This window comes from Bos taurus, chromosome 25 (genome assembly GCF_002263795.3).
Source record: "Bos taurus isolate L1 Dominette 01449 registration number 42190680 breed Hereford chromosome 25, ARS-UCD2.0, whole genome shotgun sequence".
In the NCBI taxonomy this organism is placed as follows: Eukaryota; Metazoa; Chordata; class Mammalia; order Artiodactyla; family Bovidae; genus Bos; species Bos taurus.
The window spans coordinates 36731028-36749093 of NC_037352.1; the positions used below are offsets into that span (position 1 = coordinate 36731028).

The 18066-nt window shown below is 39.7% G+C and overlaps 1 protein-coding gene across 2 annotated transcripts in view; it reads right to left on the reverse strand.

The window, feature by feature from the left end:
• The window catches only part of CYP3A24 (cytochrome P450 family 3 subfamily A member 24), a 79006-nt gene that overhangs the window by 21650 nt on the left and 39290 nt on the right, over window positions 1-18066 (reverse strand). For both annotated transcript variants that reach the window (XM_059881703.1, XM_024985097.2), the window contains exons 3-6: window positions 15657-15709; window positions 13247-13346; window positions 3742-3855; window positions 3403-3491 (exon numbers count right to left, since the gene is read on the reverse strand). In XM_059881703.1, the coding sequence (XP_059737686.1) occupies window positions 3403-3491; window positions 3742-3855; window positions 13247-13346; window positions 15657-15664 (311 nt within the window). In that variant the 5' untranslated portion in view covers window positions 15665-15709. The remainder of the gene's footprint in view (window positions 1-3402; window positions 3492-3741; window positions 3856-13246; window positions 13347-15656; window positions 15710-18066) is intronic.

Here is an 18066-nt window from a genome sequence, read left to right on the forward strand (position 1 = left end):
GAGTGTGAATGATGCAACTGTCCCCGTGCTGGGGGGATGGGGACACTAAGGCAAGTTAGACCCCACCCCCCAAACTCAAGGAGCTCAGTCACAGAAGGATAGAACCCATAATCAGACAGAGGACAGTAGTGTGCTTTGACTATGGCAATAAAAGGTGTATAAGGACTGTGTCTGAGCAGAGCAAAGGGAGCAAATTCACTCTTCCTGGGGAGTCAAGAAAGGGGACATTGATCTGGGTCTCACCTTACCACAGAATTGTGCTCAGAGCTGATGCCCCTTTAGCGCAAAAGCAGAGTTGATATACAATATCACATTAGTTTCAGGTGTAGAAGGACGATTTTAAATACTCCATTTAAAGTTATTATTAAATATTGACTACATTCCTTGTTAGGTACAGTCTATCCCTGTAGCACAATTACATTATACATTGCAATTTGTACCTTTTAATCATCTGTCCTATCTTGCACTCCCCTTCCTACTTCTCACTGGTAACCACCACTTTGTTTTCTACACTGTGAGTCTGTTTCTGTTTTGTTATATTGATATTTATTCATTTTATTTTCAGATTCCACATACAAATGATAACATGCAATGTTTGTCGTTCTCTAACTTATTTCACTAAGCATGATACCCTCTACGTCCATACATGCTGTTGTAAATGGAACAGTTTCATTCTTTTATATGGCTTGGTAATATTTCTTGTGTGGAGTGTGTGTGTGTGTGTGTGTGTGTACACACATGTGATACATCTTCTTTCAACATTCATCTACTGACAGATACTTACATTCTTCCATATCTTGGCTACTGTAAATAAAGCTGATAAAAGAAATGGGGTGCATGTATCTTTTCAAATTAGTATATTCATTTTCACTGGGTGTATACTCAGGGTGGAATTCCTGAATCATATCACAGTCCTCAGGCTGCAAGGCAGGAGATTTGGGTTCGATCGCTGGGTCAGGAAGATCCCCTGCAGAAGGAAATGGCTACCCAATCCAGTATTCTTGCCTGGGAAATCCCATGGACAGAGGAGCCTGGGGGCTACAGTCTGTGGGGTCACAGAGAGTGGGACATGACGGAACACAGACAATAGTTCTCTTTAAGCTTTTGGAGAAACCTCCATATGGTTTCTCACAGCGTCTGCATCAGTTTACAGTCCACCAACCTTGTACCAGGGTTTCCTTTTCTCCACATCCTCACCCAAACTTACAGGTGTTGGCTGGTTTTGTGATTTTGATTTGCATTTCTCTGATGATTTGCAATGTTGAACATCTTTTCAATTGTATATCTTCGCTTGAAAAAAATGTCTATTAAGATCTTCTGCTCATTTTTCATTGGGTTGTTTGTTATTTAGATTTTGGGTTGTATGAGACATTTATATATTTTTGGATACTAACCTCTTATCATCATATCATTTGCAAATTATTCTCCCATCCATTAACTAGGTGGTCTTTTCATTTTATCAATATTTTACTTCACTGTGCAAAAGATTTTTAAGTTCAATTAAGCAAAAATAAAAAATTAGGTCATTTGCTTATTTTTACTCTTGTTTTCTTAAGAGTTAAATCCAAAAACATATTGTTATGATATTTATGGCAAAGAGCATTCTGCCTATTGTTTCTTCTATGTTTTAATGATTTTCCAGTCTTACATTTAGATCTTTAATCCATTTTGAGTTTTGTTTTTCTATAGGGTATAGGAAAATGTTCTAATTTCATTCTTTTACATGTAGCTGTCCAGTTTTCCCAGCATACTTATTGAAGAGACTGTCTTTTCTCCACTGTATATTCCTACCTCCTTTATCATAGATTAATTGACTCTAAGTATAAGGGTTTATTTTGGAGCTCTCAAATTTATTCAATTGATATGTGTCTGTTTTGTACCAGTAAGTAGTCTCTAGAATCAGGAACAAGACAAGGATGCCCATGCTTGCCCTTTCTACTCAATATAGAATTAGAAGTCCTAGCCATAATAATACAAGAAAAAGAAGTAAAATGCATCCAAATTGGAAGGGTACATGTAAAACTATCACTATTTGCAGATGAAATAATACTTTATATAGGCAACCCTGAAGTTCCACCAAAAAACTAGAATAAATTAATTCAGTAAAGTGGCAGATAGGTGATTAATATGCAGAAATCTGGTGCTTTTCTATACAGTAATAAAGAACTATAAGAAAGAGAAAATAATAAAACAATCCTGTTTAAAATCACATTAAAAGAATAAAACACTTAGGAATAAACTTAATCAGGGAAGTGAAAGACCTATACTATGTAAACGATAAAATGATGAAGGAAATCCAAACAAACAGAAAGATGCTGCATGTACATGGATAGCTACAATTAACGTTTCCAAAATGTCCATACAACCCAAAGCAACCCAAGTAGATCTAGCGCAATCCCTATCAAAATACTTGTGGTACTTTTCACAGAACTAGAACAAATAATCCTCAAGTTTATATGGAACCATCAGTTCAGTTCAGTCGCTCAGTCATGTCCGACTCTTTGCAACCCCATGAATCGCAGCATGCCAGGCCTCCCTGTCCATCACCAACTCCCAGAGTTCACTCAAACTCATGTCCATCGAGTCGGTGATGCCATCCAGCCATCTCATCCTCTGTCGTCCCCTTCTCTTCCTGCCCCCAATCCCTCCCAGCATTAGAGTCTCTTCCAATGAGTCAACTCTTCACATGAAGTGGCCAAAGTATTGTAGTTTCAGTTTCAGCATCAGTCCTTCCAATGAACACCCAGAACTGATCTCCTTTAGGATGGACTGGTTGGATCTCCTTGCAGTCTAAGGGACTCTCAAGAGTCTTCTCCAACACCGCAGTTCAAAAACATCAATTCTTCAGCGCTCAGCTTTCTTCACAGTCCAACTCTCACATCCATACATGACCACTGGAAAAACCATAGCCTTGACTAGATGGACTTTGTTGGCAAAGTAATGTCTCTGCTTCTGAATATGCTGTCTAGGTTGGCCATAACTTTCCTTCCAAGGAGTAAGCATCTTTTAATTTCATGGCTGCAATCACCATCTGCAGCCATTTTGCAGCCCAAAAAAATACCATACAAGACCATAAATAGCCAAAGCAATCTTGAGAAAACCAACAGAGATGGAGGCATCACGCTCCCTGACTTAAGACCAAACTGTATTTTTGTCTCCCAGAATATCCAAGGTGACACTTAAGCAGAGAAGTTAATCCTGGCTCATGTACACAGAAGATAACTTCTGATATTTTCATGAGCCACCACTCATTCTTGGGTGGCCGGCCAGCTGGCATTGTAAACCATACACCTGCTTCTGTTTGGTCACTAGAGTAACTCAGCAGTAGGAATTTGGCTCCAAGGCACGAAACACAAGGGTCTCCCTGGAGCTCAGAGGACCAGAAGCTCCACTCCTACTTACTCTTTCATGTTGACGGACTTGCCTTTTTCTGCTTCCTTCCTCAGGTTCCTCACCAACACATCTCCATACTTCCCAATGATAGGGAACATCTAGACACAAAACACAACAGCACAGGAAGTTAAATGTGGAGAAGTTTTCAAGTTTTAGAAGAACCTGGTTTTCAGGGGCATGGAGCCGTAAATGACATTTTATTATGAATCTGATGATGTCTCTTTTAGGATGTGAAGATAAAAACCATTTTAGGAAACTCAAATTTGGCACACGCCTTAGACAGGGATATGAATTTATTTTCTACCTTATTCTTTAAGTTGCTCATGGAAAACCGTATTCTTTTCTTACCTCCTTGAGCTTCCCACTGGTGAAGGCTGGAGAGAGCAATGTCCGTATTCTCTTCCATTGTTCATCCTCAGCCACAGAAACAGCATTTTTCATAATTCCCCTTGGACCAAAAACCTAGAGTTGAAAGCAAAACACATTTTACCCTACCTAAGTGTTGGAAGTCTCAACAGTTGGGGAAAATTTGTTAATAATTTGGGAACAATGTATCCAACAAATCTTTCAGTTCAGTTCAGTCGCTCAGTCATGTCCGACTCTGCAACCCCATGAACCGCAGCACGCCAGGCCTCCCTGTCCATCACCAACTCCCGGAGTTCACTCAGACTCACGTCCATTGAGTCAGTGATGCCATCCAGCCATCTATCCTCTGTCGTCCCCTTCATGTTTAATGACTATCTATGTAGTACCAGGCCCTATGCTAGATGAACAATAAACATTTATCCTGAATGTCTAGGTTCCTGTGAATGTGGAAGAGACATTCAGCCACTTGATGTGGTTTCCAGCATTCATATTCCAATCTCCTTTTAAACACAAATGACCCATGTAGTATGGAAAGGGTTCTTCCAGGGGGATAGAAGGGAATAAGATCTAGTTCATGTTCCTGGGCCATGCAGAGAAGGCATTGGTGACAGCCAGCCAGATAGCCTTGGCCGACTGCATTTTGCCTCAGGTTACTTCAGTCTTTACATATATTTTACAGCCTGACCAACTGGAAAAAGGAATGTGTTGACATGGTGGGGACTTTTTAAGTAGTACTAACTACGCGAAAGATTATGAATCTACCTGATCTTCTGAAAAAAATTATGCAATGATATGGAAAACATTTCCCCCTTCATTTTCCCCAGGAATAGAAGGGGAAAGAAGACAATTCTACTTCTCAGCTTGGGACAGGTGTATGAAGCAAACTTGTTTGAAAATCTCCTCAATCTTTCAAATTTATATTTTGTTTTAAAATAGATTGCTCCAACACTCATTCATGATAAAACTCACAAAACAGGAAGACAAAAAAATTTCCTCAACTTGATAAAGAGCATCTACAAAAAGACCTACAGCTAATAGCACTTTAATGATGAAATACTAAAGTGACATCTTCAAGATAGGAGACTCATCACCAGAGTGGAGACTCCAGCCTTTGTTGTCTCATAATTAGGTAGCTCACAGTAAATGAAAATAGGTCTAAGAAGCCTCAGCAATACAACAGAGCACACTTGAAAATAACTCACAAAAAGAGGAGAATAGCTGATGTTTGCATCATCCCTTCCTCTAGGCCTGAACTGCTCAGCATCAAAAGGGATTTCCCCAGCCTGAGACATTTTCCCTTGCTGGAAACATTAAAAATGACTAAAAGAGACAACAGGATCAGTGACCAGTTTCTCCAGCCTTTCAGAACATTGCACAAATGACCTGCTTTGCTTTCACCCTTCCCAGAGAAGAGCAGAGCTGAGACAACTAGAGACAACTAGGAACAAAGAAGAAGGGCAGGGACTATCAGTGTCAACCACGCAGCAGGAGTGACTATGGTTCTCTGTATCCTGCTCTGCAGAAAACCCCAGAAACTTTGCTATGATGAAGCCAACTGCCAGCATAGTCATTGAGCAACCTCTGAAAATTTTGGTGCTGATCACTCCCAGGGTTCTATATTCAGTTCAGTTCAGTTCAGTTCAGTCACTCAGTCGTGTCCGACTCTTAGCGACCCCATGAATCGCAGCATGCCAGGCCTCCCTGTCCATCACCAACTCCCGGAGTTTACCCAAACTCATGTCCATCGAGTCAGTGATGGGCAGATTCCAATTTCTTGCGTCCTGTCTTCCCCCTCAACCCCAAGAGAGCTGCTCCAGCCAGTGATGCCGTGAGACCCAAAATCCATATCAGCTGCCAGCCCCAATCTTTTTGGCTGGGCATGTGTAAAACCCCATCCCAGACCCCTGCAGCTGCTCAGGTGTCTATACTATATCAGTAGAAAGCAGTAGGTATAATGTGCTTTTGTAGCTACACAAACACACACACACACACACCTATCTGTCTTTATCTGTATTTATCTGTCATCTGTCTATATCATCTGGCCTGCTATCATCTATCTACACAGAAAAGCATGGATTTGCATTGATAATACAGGTGGTGACTCCACAGACTAGTTTCTCAGTCTTTGAACCTGTGACTTCTTCTCCAACAGTGAGAATGCCAGCTTCCATCATCCTTTCTATATTATTACTTGATCAATCTTCCTTTATGGACCCAATCCACAATGCATCCCTTTCCACTCACAATGCCCCCTCGCCTTATGGGCCAACCCCACAAGTGAGTATTCTGGGTTACCTTACCAGGGAAAGTGAAAGGGGCTCCCCTGATAGCTAGTTGGTAAAGAATCCACCTGCAGTGGAGTAGACCTCAGTCCAATTTTTGTATCAGGAAGATTCCCCTGGAGAAGGAAAAGGCTACCCACTCCAGGATTCTTGGGCTTCCCTTGTGGCTCATCTGGTAAAGAATCCTCCTGCAATGTGGGAGACCTGGGTTCAATCCATGGGTTGGGAAGATACCCTGGAGAAGGGAAAGGCTACCCACTCCAGTATTCTGGCCTCGAGAATTCCATGGACTGTATAGTCCATGGGAACATGACTGAGTGACTTTCACTTTCTTTTTTTTTTTAATTTTAATTAATTTTATTTTATTTTCAAACTCCACATAATTGTATTAGCTTTGCCAAACATCAAAATGAGTCCACCACAGGTATACATGTGTTCCCCATCCTGAACCCTCCTCCCTCCTCCCTCCTCCCTCCCCATACCATCCCTCTGGGTCGTCCCAGTGCACTAGCCCCAAGCATCCAGTATCGTGCATTGAACCTGGACTGGCATCTCGTTTCATACATGATATTTTACATGTTTCAATGCCATTCTCCCAATTCTTCCCACCCTCTCCCTCTCCCACAAAGTCCATAAGACTGTTTTATACGTCAGTGTCTCTTTTGCTGTCTCGTATACAGGGTTATCGTTACCATCTTTCTAAATTCCATATATATGCGTTAGTATACTGTATTGGTGTTTTTCCTTCTGGCTTACTTCACTCTGTATAATAGGCTCCAGTTTCATCCACCTCATTAGAACTGATTCAAATGTATTCTTTTTAATGGCTGAGTAATACTCCATTGTGTATATGTACCACAGCTTTCTTATCCATTCATCTGCTGATGGACATCTAGGTTGCTTCCATGTCCTGGCTATTATAAACAGTGCTGCGATGAACATTGGGGTACACGTGTCTCTTTCCCTTCTGGTTTCCTCAGTGTGTATGCCCAGCAGTGGGATTGCTGGATCATAAGGCAGTTCTATTCCCAGTTTTTTAAGGAATCTCCACACTGTTCTCCATAGTGGCTGTACTAGTTTGCATTCCCACCAACAGTGTAAGAGGGTTCCCTTTTCTCCACACCCTCTCCAGCATTTATTATTTGTAGACTTTTGGATTGCAGCCATTCTGACTGGTGTGAAATGGTACCTCCTAGTGGTTTTGATTTGCATTTCTCTGATAATGAGTGATGTTGAGCATCTTTTCATGTGTTTGTTAGCCATCTGTATGTCTTCTTTGGAGAAATGTCTATTTAGATCTTTGGCCCATTTTTTGATTGGGTCATTTATTTTTCTGGAGTTGAGCTGTAGGAGTTGCTTGTATATTTTTGAGATTAGTTGTTTGTCGGTTGCTTCATTTGCTATTATTTTCTCCCATTCTGAAGGCTGTCTTTTCACCTTGCTAATAGTTTCCTTTGATGTGCAGAAGCTTTTAAGTTTAATTAGGTCCCATTTGTTTATTTTTGCTTTTATTTCCAATATTCTGGGAGGTGGGTCATAGAGGATCCTGCTGTGATGTATGTCAGAGAGAGTTTTGCCTATGTTCTCCTCTAGGAGTTTTATAGTTTCTGGTCTTACGTTGAGATCTTTAATCCATTTTGAGTTTATTTTTGTATATGGTGTTAGAAAGTATTCTAGTTTCATTCTTTTACAAGTGGTTGACCAGATTTCCCAGCACCACTTGTTAAAGAGATTGTCTTTAATCCATTGTATATTCTTGCCTCCTTTGTCAAAGATAAGGTGTCCATATGTGCGTGGATTTATCTCTGGGCTTTCTATTTTGTTCCATTGATCTATATTTCTGTCTTTGTGCCAGTACCATACTGTCTTGATAACTGTGGCTTTGTAGTAGAGCCTGAAGTCAGGTAGGTTGATTCCTCCAGTTCCATTTTTCTTTCTCAAGATCGCTTTGGCTATTCAAGGTTTTTTGTATTTCCATACAAATTGTGAAATTATTTGTTCTAGCTCTGTGAAGAATACTGTTGGTAGCTTGATAGGGATTGCGTTGAATCTATAAATTGCTTTGGGTAGTATACTCATTTTCACTATATTGATTCTTCCAATCCATGAACATGGTATATTTCTCCATCTATTAGTGTCCTCTTTGATTTCTTTCACCAGTGTTTTATAGTTTTCTATATATAGGTCTTTAGTTTCTTTAGGTAGATATATTCCTAAGTATTTTATTCTTTTCGTTGCAATGGTGAATGGAATTGTTTCCTTAATTTCTCTTTCTGTTTTCTCATTATTAGTGTATAGGAATGCAAGGGATTTCTGTGTGTTGATTTTATATCCTGCAACTTTACTATAATCATTGATTAGTTCTAGTAATTTTCTGGTGGAGTCTTTAGGGTTTTCTATGTAGAGGATCATGTCATCTGCAAATAGTGAGAGTTTTACTTCTTCTTTTCCAGTTTGGATTCCTTTTATTTCTTTTTCTGCTCTGATTGCTGTGGCCAAAACTTCCAAAACTATGTTGAATAGTAATGGTGAAAGTGGGCACCCTTGTCTTGTTCCTGACTTTAGAGGAAATGCTTTCAATTTTTCACCATTGAGGATAATGTTCGCTGTGGGTTTGTCATATATAGCTTTTATTATGTTGAGGTATGTTCCTTCTATTCCTGCTTTCTGGAGAGTTTTTATCATAAATGGGTGTTGAATTTTGTCAAAGGCTTTCTCTGCATCTATTGAAATAATCATATGGTTTTTATTTTTCAGTTTGTTAATATGGTGTATTACATTGATTGATTTGCGGATATTGAAGAATCCTTGCATCCCTGGGATAAAGCCCACTTGGTCATGGTGTATGATCTTTTTAATGTGTTGTTGGATTCTGATTGCTAGAATTTTGTTTAGGATTTTTGCATCTATGTTCATTAGTGATATTGGCCTGTAGTTTTCTTTTTTTGTGGGATCTTTGTCAGGTTTTGGTATTAGGGTGATGGTGGCCTCATAGAATGAGTTTGGAAGTTTACCTTCCTCTGCAATTTTCTGGAAGAGTTTGAGCAGGATAGGTGTTAGCTCTTCTCTAAATTTTTGGTAGAATTCAGCTGTGAAGCCATCTGGACCTGGGCTTTTGTTTGCTGGAAGATTTTTGATTACAGTTTCAATTTTCGTGCTTGTGATGGGTCTGTTAAGGTTTTCTATTTCTTCCTGGTCGAGTTTTGGAAAGTTGTACTTTTCTAAGAATTTGTCCATTTCTTCCTCGTTGTCCATTTTATTGGCATATAATTGTTGATAATAGTCTCTTATGATCCTTTGTATTTCTGTGTTGTCTGTTGTGATCTCTCCATTTTCGTTTCTAATTTTATTGATTTGATTTTTCTCCCTTTGTTTCTTGATGAGTCTGGCTAATGGTTTGTCGATTTTATTTATCCTTTCAAAGAACCAGCTTTTGGCTTTGTTGATTTTTGCTATGGTCTCTTTTGTTTCTTTTGCATTTATTTCTGCTCTAATTTTTAAGATTTCTTTCCTTCTACTAACCCTGGGGTTCTTCATTTCTTCCTTTTCTAGTTGCTTTAGGTGTAGAGTTAGGTTATTTATTTGACTTTTTTCTTGTTTCTTGAGGTGTGCCTGTATTGCTATGAACTTTCCCCTTACGACTGCTTTTACTGTGTCCCACAGGTTTTGGGTTGTTGTGTTTTCATTTTCATTCGTTTCTATGCAAATTTTGATTTCTTTTTTGATTTCTTCTGTGATTTGTTGGTTATTCAGCAGCATGTTGTTCAGCCTCCATATGTTGGAATTTTTAATAGTTTTTCTCCTGTAATTGAGATCTAATCTTACTGCATTGTGGTCAGAAAAGATGCTTGGAATGATTTCTATTTTTTTGAATTTACCAAGGCTAGCTTTATGGCCCAGGATGTGATCTATCCTGGAGAAGGTTCCATGTGCGCTTGAGAAAAAGGTGAAATTCATTGTTTTGGGATGAAATGTCCTATAGATATCAATTAGGTCTAACTGGTCTATTGTATCATTTAAAGTTTGTGTTTCCTTGTTAATTTTCTGTTTAGTTGATCTATCCATAGGTGTGAGTGGGGTATTAAAGTCTCCCACTATTATTGTGTTATTGTTAATTTCTCCTTTCATACTTGTTAGCATTTGTCTTACATACTGCGGTGCTCCTGTGTTGGGTGCATATATATTTATAATTGTTATATCTTCTTCTTGGATTGATCCTTTGATCATTATGTAGTGACCTTCTTTGTCTCTTTTCACAGCCTTTGTTTTAAAGTCTATTTTATCTGATATGAGTATTGCTACTCCTGCTTTCTTTTGGTCCCTATTTGCATGGAAAATCTTTTTCCAGCCCTTCACTTTCAGTCTGTATGTGTCCCCTGTTTTGAGGTGGGTCTCTTGTAGACAACATATGTAGGGGTCTTGTTTTTGTATCCATTCAGCCAGTCTTTGTCTTTTGGTTGGGGCATTCAACCCATTTACGTTTAAGGTAATTACTGATAAGTATGATCCCGTTGCCATTTACTTTATTGTTTTGGGTTCGAATTTATACACCATTTTTGTGTTTCCTGTCTAGAGAATATCCTTTAGTATTTGTTGGAGAGCTGGTTTGGTGGTGCAGAATTCTCTCAGCTTTTGCTTGTCTGAGAAGCTTTTGATTTCTCCTTCATACTTGAATGAAATCCTTGCTGGGTACAATAATCTGGGCTGTAGGTTATTTTCTTTCATCATTTTAAGTATGTCTTGCCATTCCCTCCTGGCTTGAAGAGTTTCTATTGAAAGATCAGCTGTTATCCTTATGGGAATTCCCTTGTGTGTTATTTGTTGTTTTTCCCTTGCTGCTTTTAATATTTGTTCTTTGTGTTTGATCTTTGTTAATTTGATTAATATGTGTCTTGGGGTGTTTCGCCTTGGGTTTATCCTGTTTGGGATTCTCTGGGTTTCTTGGACTTGGGTGATTATTTCCTTCCCCAGTTTAGGGAAGTTTTCAACTATTATCTCCTCCAGTATTTTCTCATGGTCTTTCTTTTTGTCTTCTTCTTCTGGAACCCCTATGATTCGAATGTTGTAGCGTTTAATATTGTCCTGGAGGTCTCTGAGATTCTCCTCATTTCTTTTAATTCGTTTTTCTTTTATTCTCTCTGATTCATTTATTTCTACCATTCTATCTTCTAATTCACTAATCCTATCTTCTGCCTCTGTTATTCTACTATTTGTTGCCTCCAGAGTGTTTTTAATTTCATTTATTGCATTATTCATTATATATTGACTCTTTTTTATTTCTTCTAGGTCCTTGTTAAACCTTTCTTGCATCTTCTCAATCCTTGTCTCCACGCTATTTATCTGTGATTCCATTTTAATTTCAAGATTTTGGATCAATTTCACTATCATTATTCGGAATTCTTTATCAGGTAGATTCCCTATCTCTTCCTCTTTTGTTTGGTTTGGTGGGCATTTATCCTGTTCCTTTATCTGCTGGCTATTCCTCTGTCTCTTCATCTTGTTTAAATTGCTGAGTTTGGGGTGTCCTTTCTGTATTCTGGCAGTTTGTGGAGTTCTCTTTATTGTGGCTTTTCCTCACTGTGTGTGGGTTTGTACAGGTGGTTTGTCAAGGTTTCCTGGTTAGGGAAGCTTGTGTCGGTGTTCTGATGGGTGGAGCTGTATTTCTTCTCTTTGTTCAGTCGTGCTCCTTTCGAAGAGTTGGATTGCTTTTCTGGGTGCCTGATGTCCTCTGCCGGCATTCAGAAGTTGTTTTGTGGAATTTACTCGACGTTTAAATGCTCTTTTGATGAATTTGTGGGGGAGAAAGTGTTCTCCCCGTCCTACTCCTCCGCCATCTTGGCTCCTCCCCCTCTCGTGACTTTCACTTTCACTTTACCAGTGCCCAGCTGCCATCCCTGTGAACACCATCCCCTCCCTACTCAGTCTCTGATTTGGAGCCACTGTCCTCCTTCTCTGGCCCCACCCTGATGTGTGAGGCTGCCCACATTCTGTGGCCCACCTATGGGTTTAGGACTGGATAGTCCAAGAAGACATGACAGGCAAGGGAAGGAGAGGGGAAGGAAGGGGCAAAAAAGAGAAATGAAGAGCCATGTGCAGCTTCTGATACCAATGGAAACTGACCAGTGTGTGTAGCCTTTCTCCCCAGTCAACTGAACAATCAGCCGTCTTTTATTCCATGTTCATGGTGTTCAGGGAGTTTCATGAATCCTACCCTACTGCCTCCAACCCCACTAGAGCTGCCCAGCTAGTGCCACTGTTGATGCTATAAGACCCAGGATTGATAACAGCAGTCAATCTTTTTGGGTGGGCATGTGCAAAACATTATGACAGGCCCCTGCAGATGCTCAGATGCCTAAAGCCAGTCCTCACTACTGTCACTCGACTGCACTGACACACCTGTCCGCAGTTAACCTCCACAGCCACAAACCTGCACACAGCCAGGCTCAAGCCTGAGCACAGCAGTGAAGACCCAGCACAGCTAAAAATGAATAAATATTAAATAAACACATTATTTTAAATGGATAGTCTTTCCATAAATGGTGCTAGGGCAATTCAGACATTTAGAAGCCAAATTAAAAAAAAAAAAAACTTAACCTCACACGTTACAGAGAAACTAACATAAAATGGGTTATAGGCGTAAATGTAAAACATAAAATGATTTAATGTTTAGGGACAAAATAGGAGAAAATCTTCAAGGCCTAGGGCTAGGTCAAGATATTTTGGACTTGACAACAAAGGCAAAATCCATAAAATGGAAAATTGATAAATCATTCATCAAAATTTAAAGAGCAGTGTTTGCTATGCTAAAGACCCTGATAAGAGGAAAAAACAAGCTACCTGCTACAACTATATAAGAATAGTAAGGAGGAGACTTGTAGGGATGGAATAGTTCTGTACATTGATTGTAGTGGTAGCTACACAAATCTACATCTAGGACACATTTCACAGAACAAAACATACACAATGAGTGAGCATGAAACTGAAGAAACCACAATATGCTCTGTGGATAGTATGAATGTCAGCTTTCTGCTTTGAAATTGTAGACTAATTAATCAATTTATTGCCGTTGGAGGAATCAGGATGAAAGGTACCTGACATCCAGCCTTTCTGTATTTTTCTCTTTTGACAATATCCTGTGAATCTGTAATATATTTCAAAATGCATATCTAATAAACAAATTTTAAATTAAAAAAATGGATGCCTACCTTCCGGTTTGTGAAGACAGAATAACATTCTTTCACTAGTACTGTTTTGATCACATCTGGATCTGTGATAACCAACAGAGGATGTTTACCTTCAAAAATCCTGTGTGGGGAAAACAAAGCTGATTAAACTTAATAAGCCATTTTCTGCAGCTGGAGCCATACCTGGAAGTCCAGATGTTTATCTTAACATTACATAACCCATCCTTCTAAAGTTATCATTAAAAATACCATGAAAACACTGCTAATTCTAGGTGGTAAGTATATGGGTATTTCCTGTATCATTTTCCACAATTTTTATAGGTTTAATATATTTCATTATCAAGAAGGAAGTTAGGTTAGTAAATAATTGAAGGAAGTAAATTATCTGAAAATTAAAAAATAATTAAGGGGAGTCCATCTACTCAGTCATTTTTTAAGATATACCCAAAGCATGAAAATGCATATAATATTAGATGAAAACTGTAGATACAGCTATCATAAATATGTAACAATATATCTGCAAATGGAAGAAGATTTGGAATGCTCCACAACTGACAGTGGGATATGAAAGATTTTTTTGTCCTATTTTCTAAAATTTGCTTACTAGTTAATATTTTTTAAGCAAATATTTTAAATAGTGAGATATCTTTGGTAGCATCAAGTTCAGGAGAATTTGAACAAAAGGAAAAAGAGAATGAAAAAGATCAGAGAAGTATGTATAACTCATCTTTTAAATATTTTCTTTTCATTACATGGGTCCCGTGGGCCTCAGGCTCCATGTCGGTGACATCCATCACCAGCAGGGCAGGCCCACGTTTGACCCACCTATCACACAAAGCTGACTCCTCAGATGTGACATGTCACTGTTTGACCTGATCTCCTGACTATCAGGATGCCCATTCATGGGAATTGGCCACTGGAGTGAGGTTTACTCTGGGTTATTTACTGTCTTCTGACATTTTGGTTTCATTATCAATCACTTGCAATGGCTAGAACAAATTGGAAGATTTTCCACATGTTCCCTATTCCTCCTTTAATTTCACAGATGAATCTCATATGGTTTCATGATCACATATAAAAATTGCAGAGAAACACTGCACTTACTTCTGCCCATTTCCAAAAGCTGTTCTAAAACTCAGAGGGTGTAATTGGGTGTCAAGAGCATTTAGTGCTGAAGCAGTGACAGGAGGGATTGAGGAGGCACTTAATCTGCTCTTCCACCTGACTGAGTTATTATTTGTATGATTCCCTTCTTCCCACCATGGTTTTGCAACAACACTTGGGTAGAGAAGAGATAGTGGTTTGCTTTATATTCATGATGTCACTCCAGCCTTAATAATTTCTCTCACTAACAGTTACAATCAGGTCTTTGAACCCACCTCAGATCATAGTGATTCAGTGTACTGATGAGTGGGGTCAAAGTCTGTATTTATAACAAGCTCTCCCAGGTGCTCCTCATACATCCATGCATGAGAACCATTTTCTAAAAGAGAACTGGGATCCACCATGAAAAACGGACTCCAGCCCGAGCTCACAGGTACTAAGCGTTGGAGGGGCAGCTGAAGCTGGGCCAGTAGTGTCCCAGTGCTATGTATTCTTTCCACTCAAGCAGGTTGACATGTGGGGCCATGGCAACTCACAGGTTCCCATGGTTTCTGAGGGCCTCATGAGAGAAGATGAAGAGGTCCGGACAGGTAGAGCCTCTGCCACTTGCTGTTGGCAAAGAAGCACCACAAGACACCTCTCCCTCTGCTCTCACCAAACCTCCAACAGCTCCTAAAGCCCACCTGACAGACTGGGTTAGATATATATACCCTACATCTCCTCAAGGTCAGAGAAAAACAGTAGATAAAACAATCATTGAATACAATTCTATTGGAAAATCTTACCTGAAAATTAAACAAATTCCATACATGTAGAGAAAGTAAAAAGCTGAGCAGAAATGATTTCCCATTATGTTAATCTATAACCCTCATCTCTTTTTCCAAAAGGACATATTAAATCCAGAGTTTAAATAAAGGATATTGGGTTTAAATTAAAAGGTAATCATGTGGGAAAGGGTCATAAGATACATTTATGAGCACATATTAGAATGTTCTGGGATAATGCATTTTATGCAATTAAAGGTAACCTAAGGAGAGAAAAATGAAAAAGGGGAGGAAGAGTGAGATCCTGGAGAGAAAGTGATGCTAGGAGTCTCTGGGCCTCAAAGTCTGGAGAAAAGTGACGACCTGTGGTCCTCCAGGCCTGATTCAGACTGTGGACCTGGATACCTGGTGGCCTTCATGATCTCTGGTAGAAAAAACCTGCAAGCTTTACAGCAAATGACTTCATTCCAAGAAGCTCTGGACTGAGAGTGCCCTCCACACCACCAGGGGAGGGCAGGATTATTATAACAAGTGTGTCCGATGGGAGTTTTCAGAATACTCACCCCCACATTTTCCCATACTTTTTAAAACATTCTTCATCAAACTCACAAACACCCTATAAGGAAAAACAATATTACATTATTAATATCCTGTATTGAACCCTATCTCTAATTCACAAAACTACTATTTTTCACTGGCAGTTGGAGGGAAGTTCTTTTTTTAATATAAATTTATTTATTTTAATTGGAGGCTAATTACTTTACAATATTGTATTTGTTCTTATTCACAAATGTCTTAAGGGGAAGGAGGGAAAATAGAGGAGATATTTGAAACCGACAATTTAAAATCACTCTTGAATATTCTTTGAATATTATAGACACTAAACACTTACCCTGTCAGTGAATACTAATTACTCTTTGTCTTCCTGAAGGCTTTTCCTTGTGCATGCGTTGTCTAAAATCTCTTCATCTCTAATCCTCCATGGACATGTGACAAAACTGAAGCTGAGGGAAGTAACAGATTCCTACACACACTTTCATCTCCTAGTTAAGCAGCCTTTTCATTTATCTCATGGGCTCTTTCTAGAATTCTAGCAGAATAAGCAAGTTAAAGCACTAGTAACATCTTTTAATCTCACAGATTTAAAGAAGTCTAAGGGGTGTGTGTTCAATGAGAAAGTGAGTGAGTGACTGAATGAATGACAAATTGGACATACCTCCTAGTCTTCCAGCTCAACACAGAAAAAAATGGGGAGATGCCACAACTATACAAGGAACAGTGCATTTTAAACACCTGGCTTGATAGGAATAACCAATTAAAAAAAGGATATAGCTCCCTTGCTAAGACTAGCGAGGGGGACACTCTCCATCCCCCTTCTGATGTCTATGTCAGAAGCTTACTCTGTCCCTTTCTGTACTTTAAATAAATCTCTGCTATGCAAAAGCTCTTGAGTGATCAAGCTTGGTCCCTGGTCCAGAAGCTAAGTCTTCTTCGGAGATCATGAATCTGCATTGTTCACATTAAGCTATCATCTTGGGGCTTGCCCAGGATCTTCAGGACAGGGTAAGAACATTCAAGAGCTCTAGTCTCTCTGCTTTCTCAGTATACATATTTTCTGCTTTACTTTTACTAACTCTATGGTTTGCTTGTGTGAATGAATGACATGCCCTGCACAAAGCAAGTGATGAGCCCTGCTCTGCAGTTTCACGGTGCCTCGTAATGACTGAAGGCAGATCCAAAAAGGGGAGCCTTGTCAGGGGTTTATACCACCTGTCAATGCCAAGAGACACCCAATGTCCCTGTGAAGGGAGTGGCCAGAGGATGGCAAAGTGTGTGGACAGAACTTTCCTTTCTTGGTCATTTTTCCTGGTCCCTTTGACCACTTTGTAATTGCATGGGGAATCAGAACTACTAACCTAATCTGTTGGGTCATAGACTTTGAGTAGACTTAAGATTCATGCCGTTACTATGTACTTTCACTTAGACCCCAAGCTTGGTAGTCATGGAAGTGCCTGGTCTTGCTAGGAGCCAAAAGCTACAAGAGCAGATTTGGGAGCAAGACAGAACTTTAACTCCAGGAATGTCTCTCAGGCTAAAGGTCACTCTCTTGGCTGCCTCAGGGACCAGCGATCTGAAAGTGAGTCTTTGTCATGGCTGTGCCTCTGATCTATGTGGAGAGAAGCACTGCTGCTGACCATGAGGTTTTTGAGGACACAGATTGGGAATTGCAGGATCTGGTCAGATTGGAAATGCAAAGGGTTTCTTCCTTTAGTAGTGGACCAGAAGAGGCTCTCGGGTGGCTTCTGTCTCAACTCCTTAGATATTCTTTCTGTGGAATCTGTGGAAATGGACTGGAAGGATTGGTTCTAGTAGCTTGAGGACAAAAATCACTTTTTCCTCGCTGGCCGACCCTTTTGCTATCACATATACTGGCGTGGTGACACTCAGAAAGGACATCTTGGTTGTTGTTTATCCCTTTATGACTCACCATTTCTACTGCAGTCAGGACTGTACTCAGGAATGTGCATAGGCACAGGGAAGACGGATGCTTCCCCTAGTAGTCCTAGCTTGGTAAACATTTTGGGAAACTACTCTGACAAATCAAAGGTTGTGGTGGTATAGAACTAGAAATCAATTTGGGATGCCATCAGATCTACCCCTGGTGCATCTCCACCCCATCTCAGTGGTAGAACCGGAAGAGGTGAATCAGGCTTCTGCATTGGTAAGGGACAGACTAAGTCCGACCAGGGAAGGAAAACTTCGGTGGAAAGTCTGTCTACACTCCCATCTAGAGCAGAGAGGGACGCCTTCGGTGGAAAGAAACCATGGCTGTGGATGCTTCTTTTTTCTCTCTTATAGATGGGAACTAACATTTCCAAAACCACTCCTTTAAAATCTATTAAAAAAAAAACAAAAACAAAAAACTAGGACAAGTTTGATCCCTAGAGTTTAAAAAGACATGCCTGATCTTCT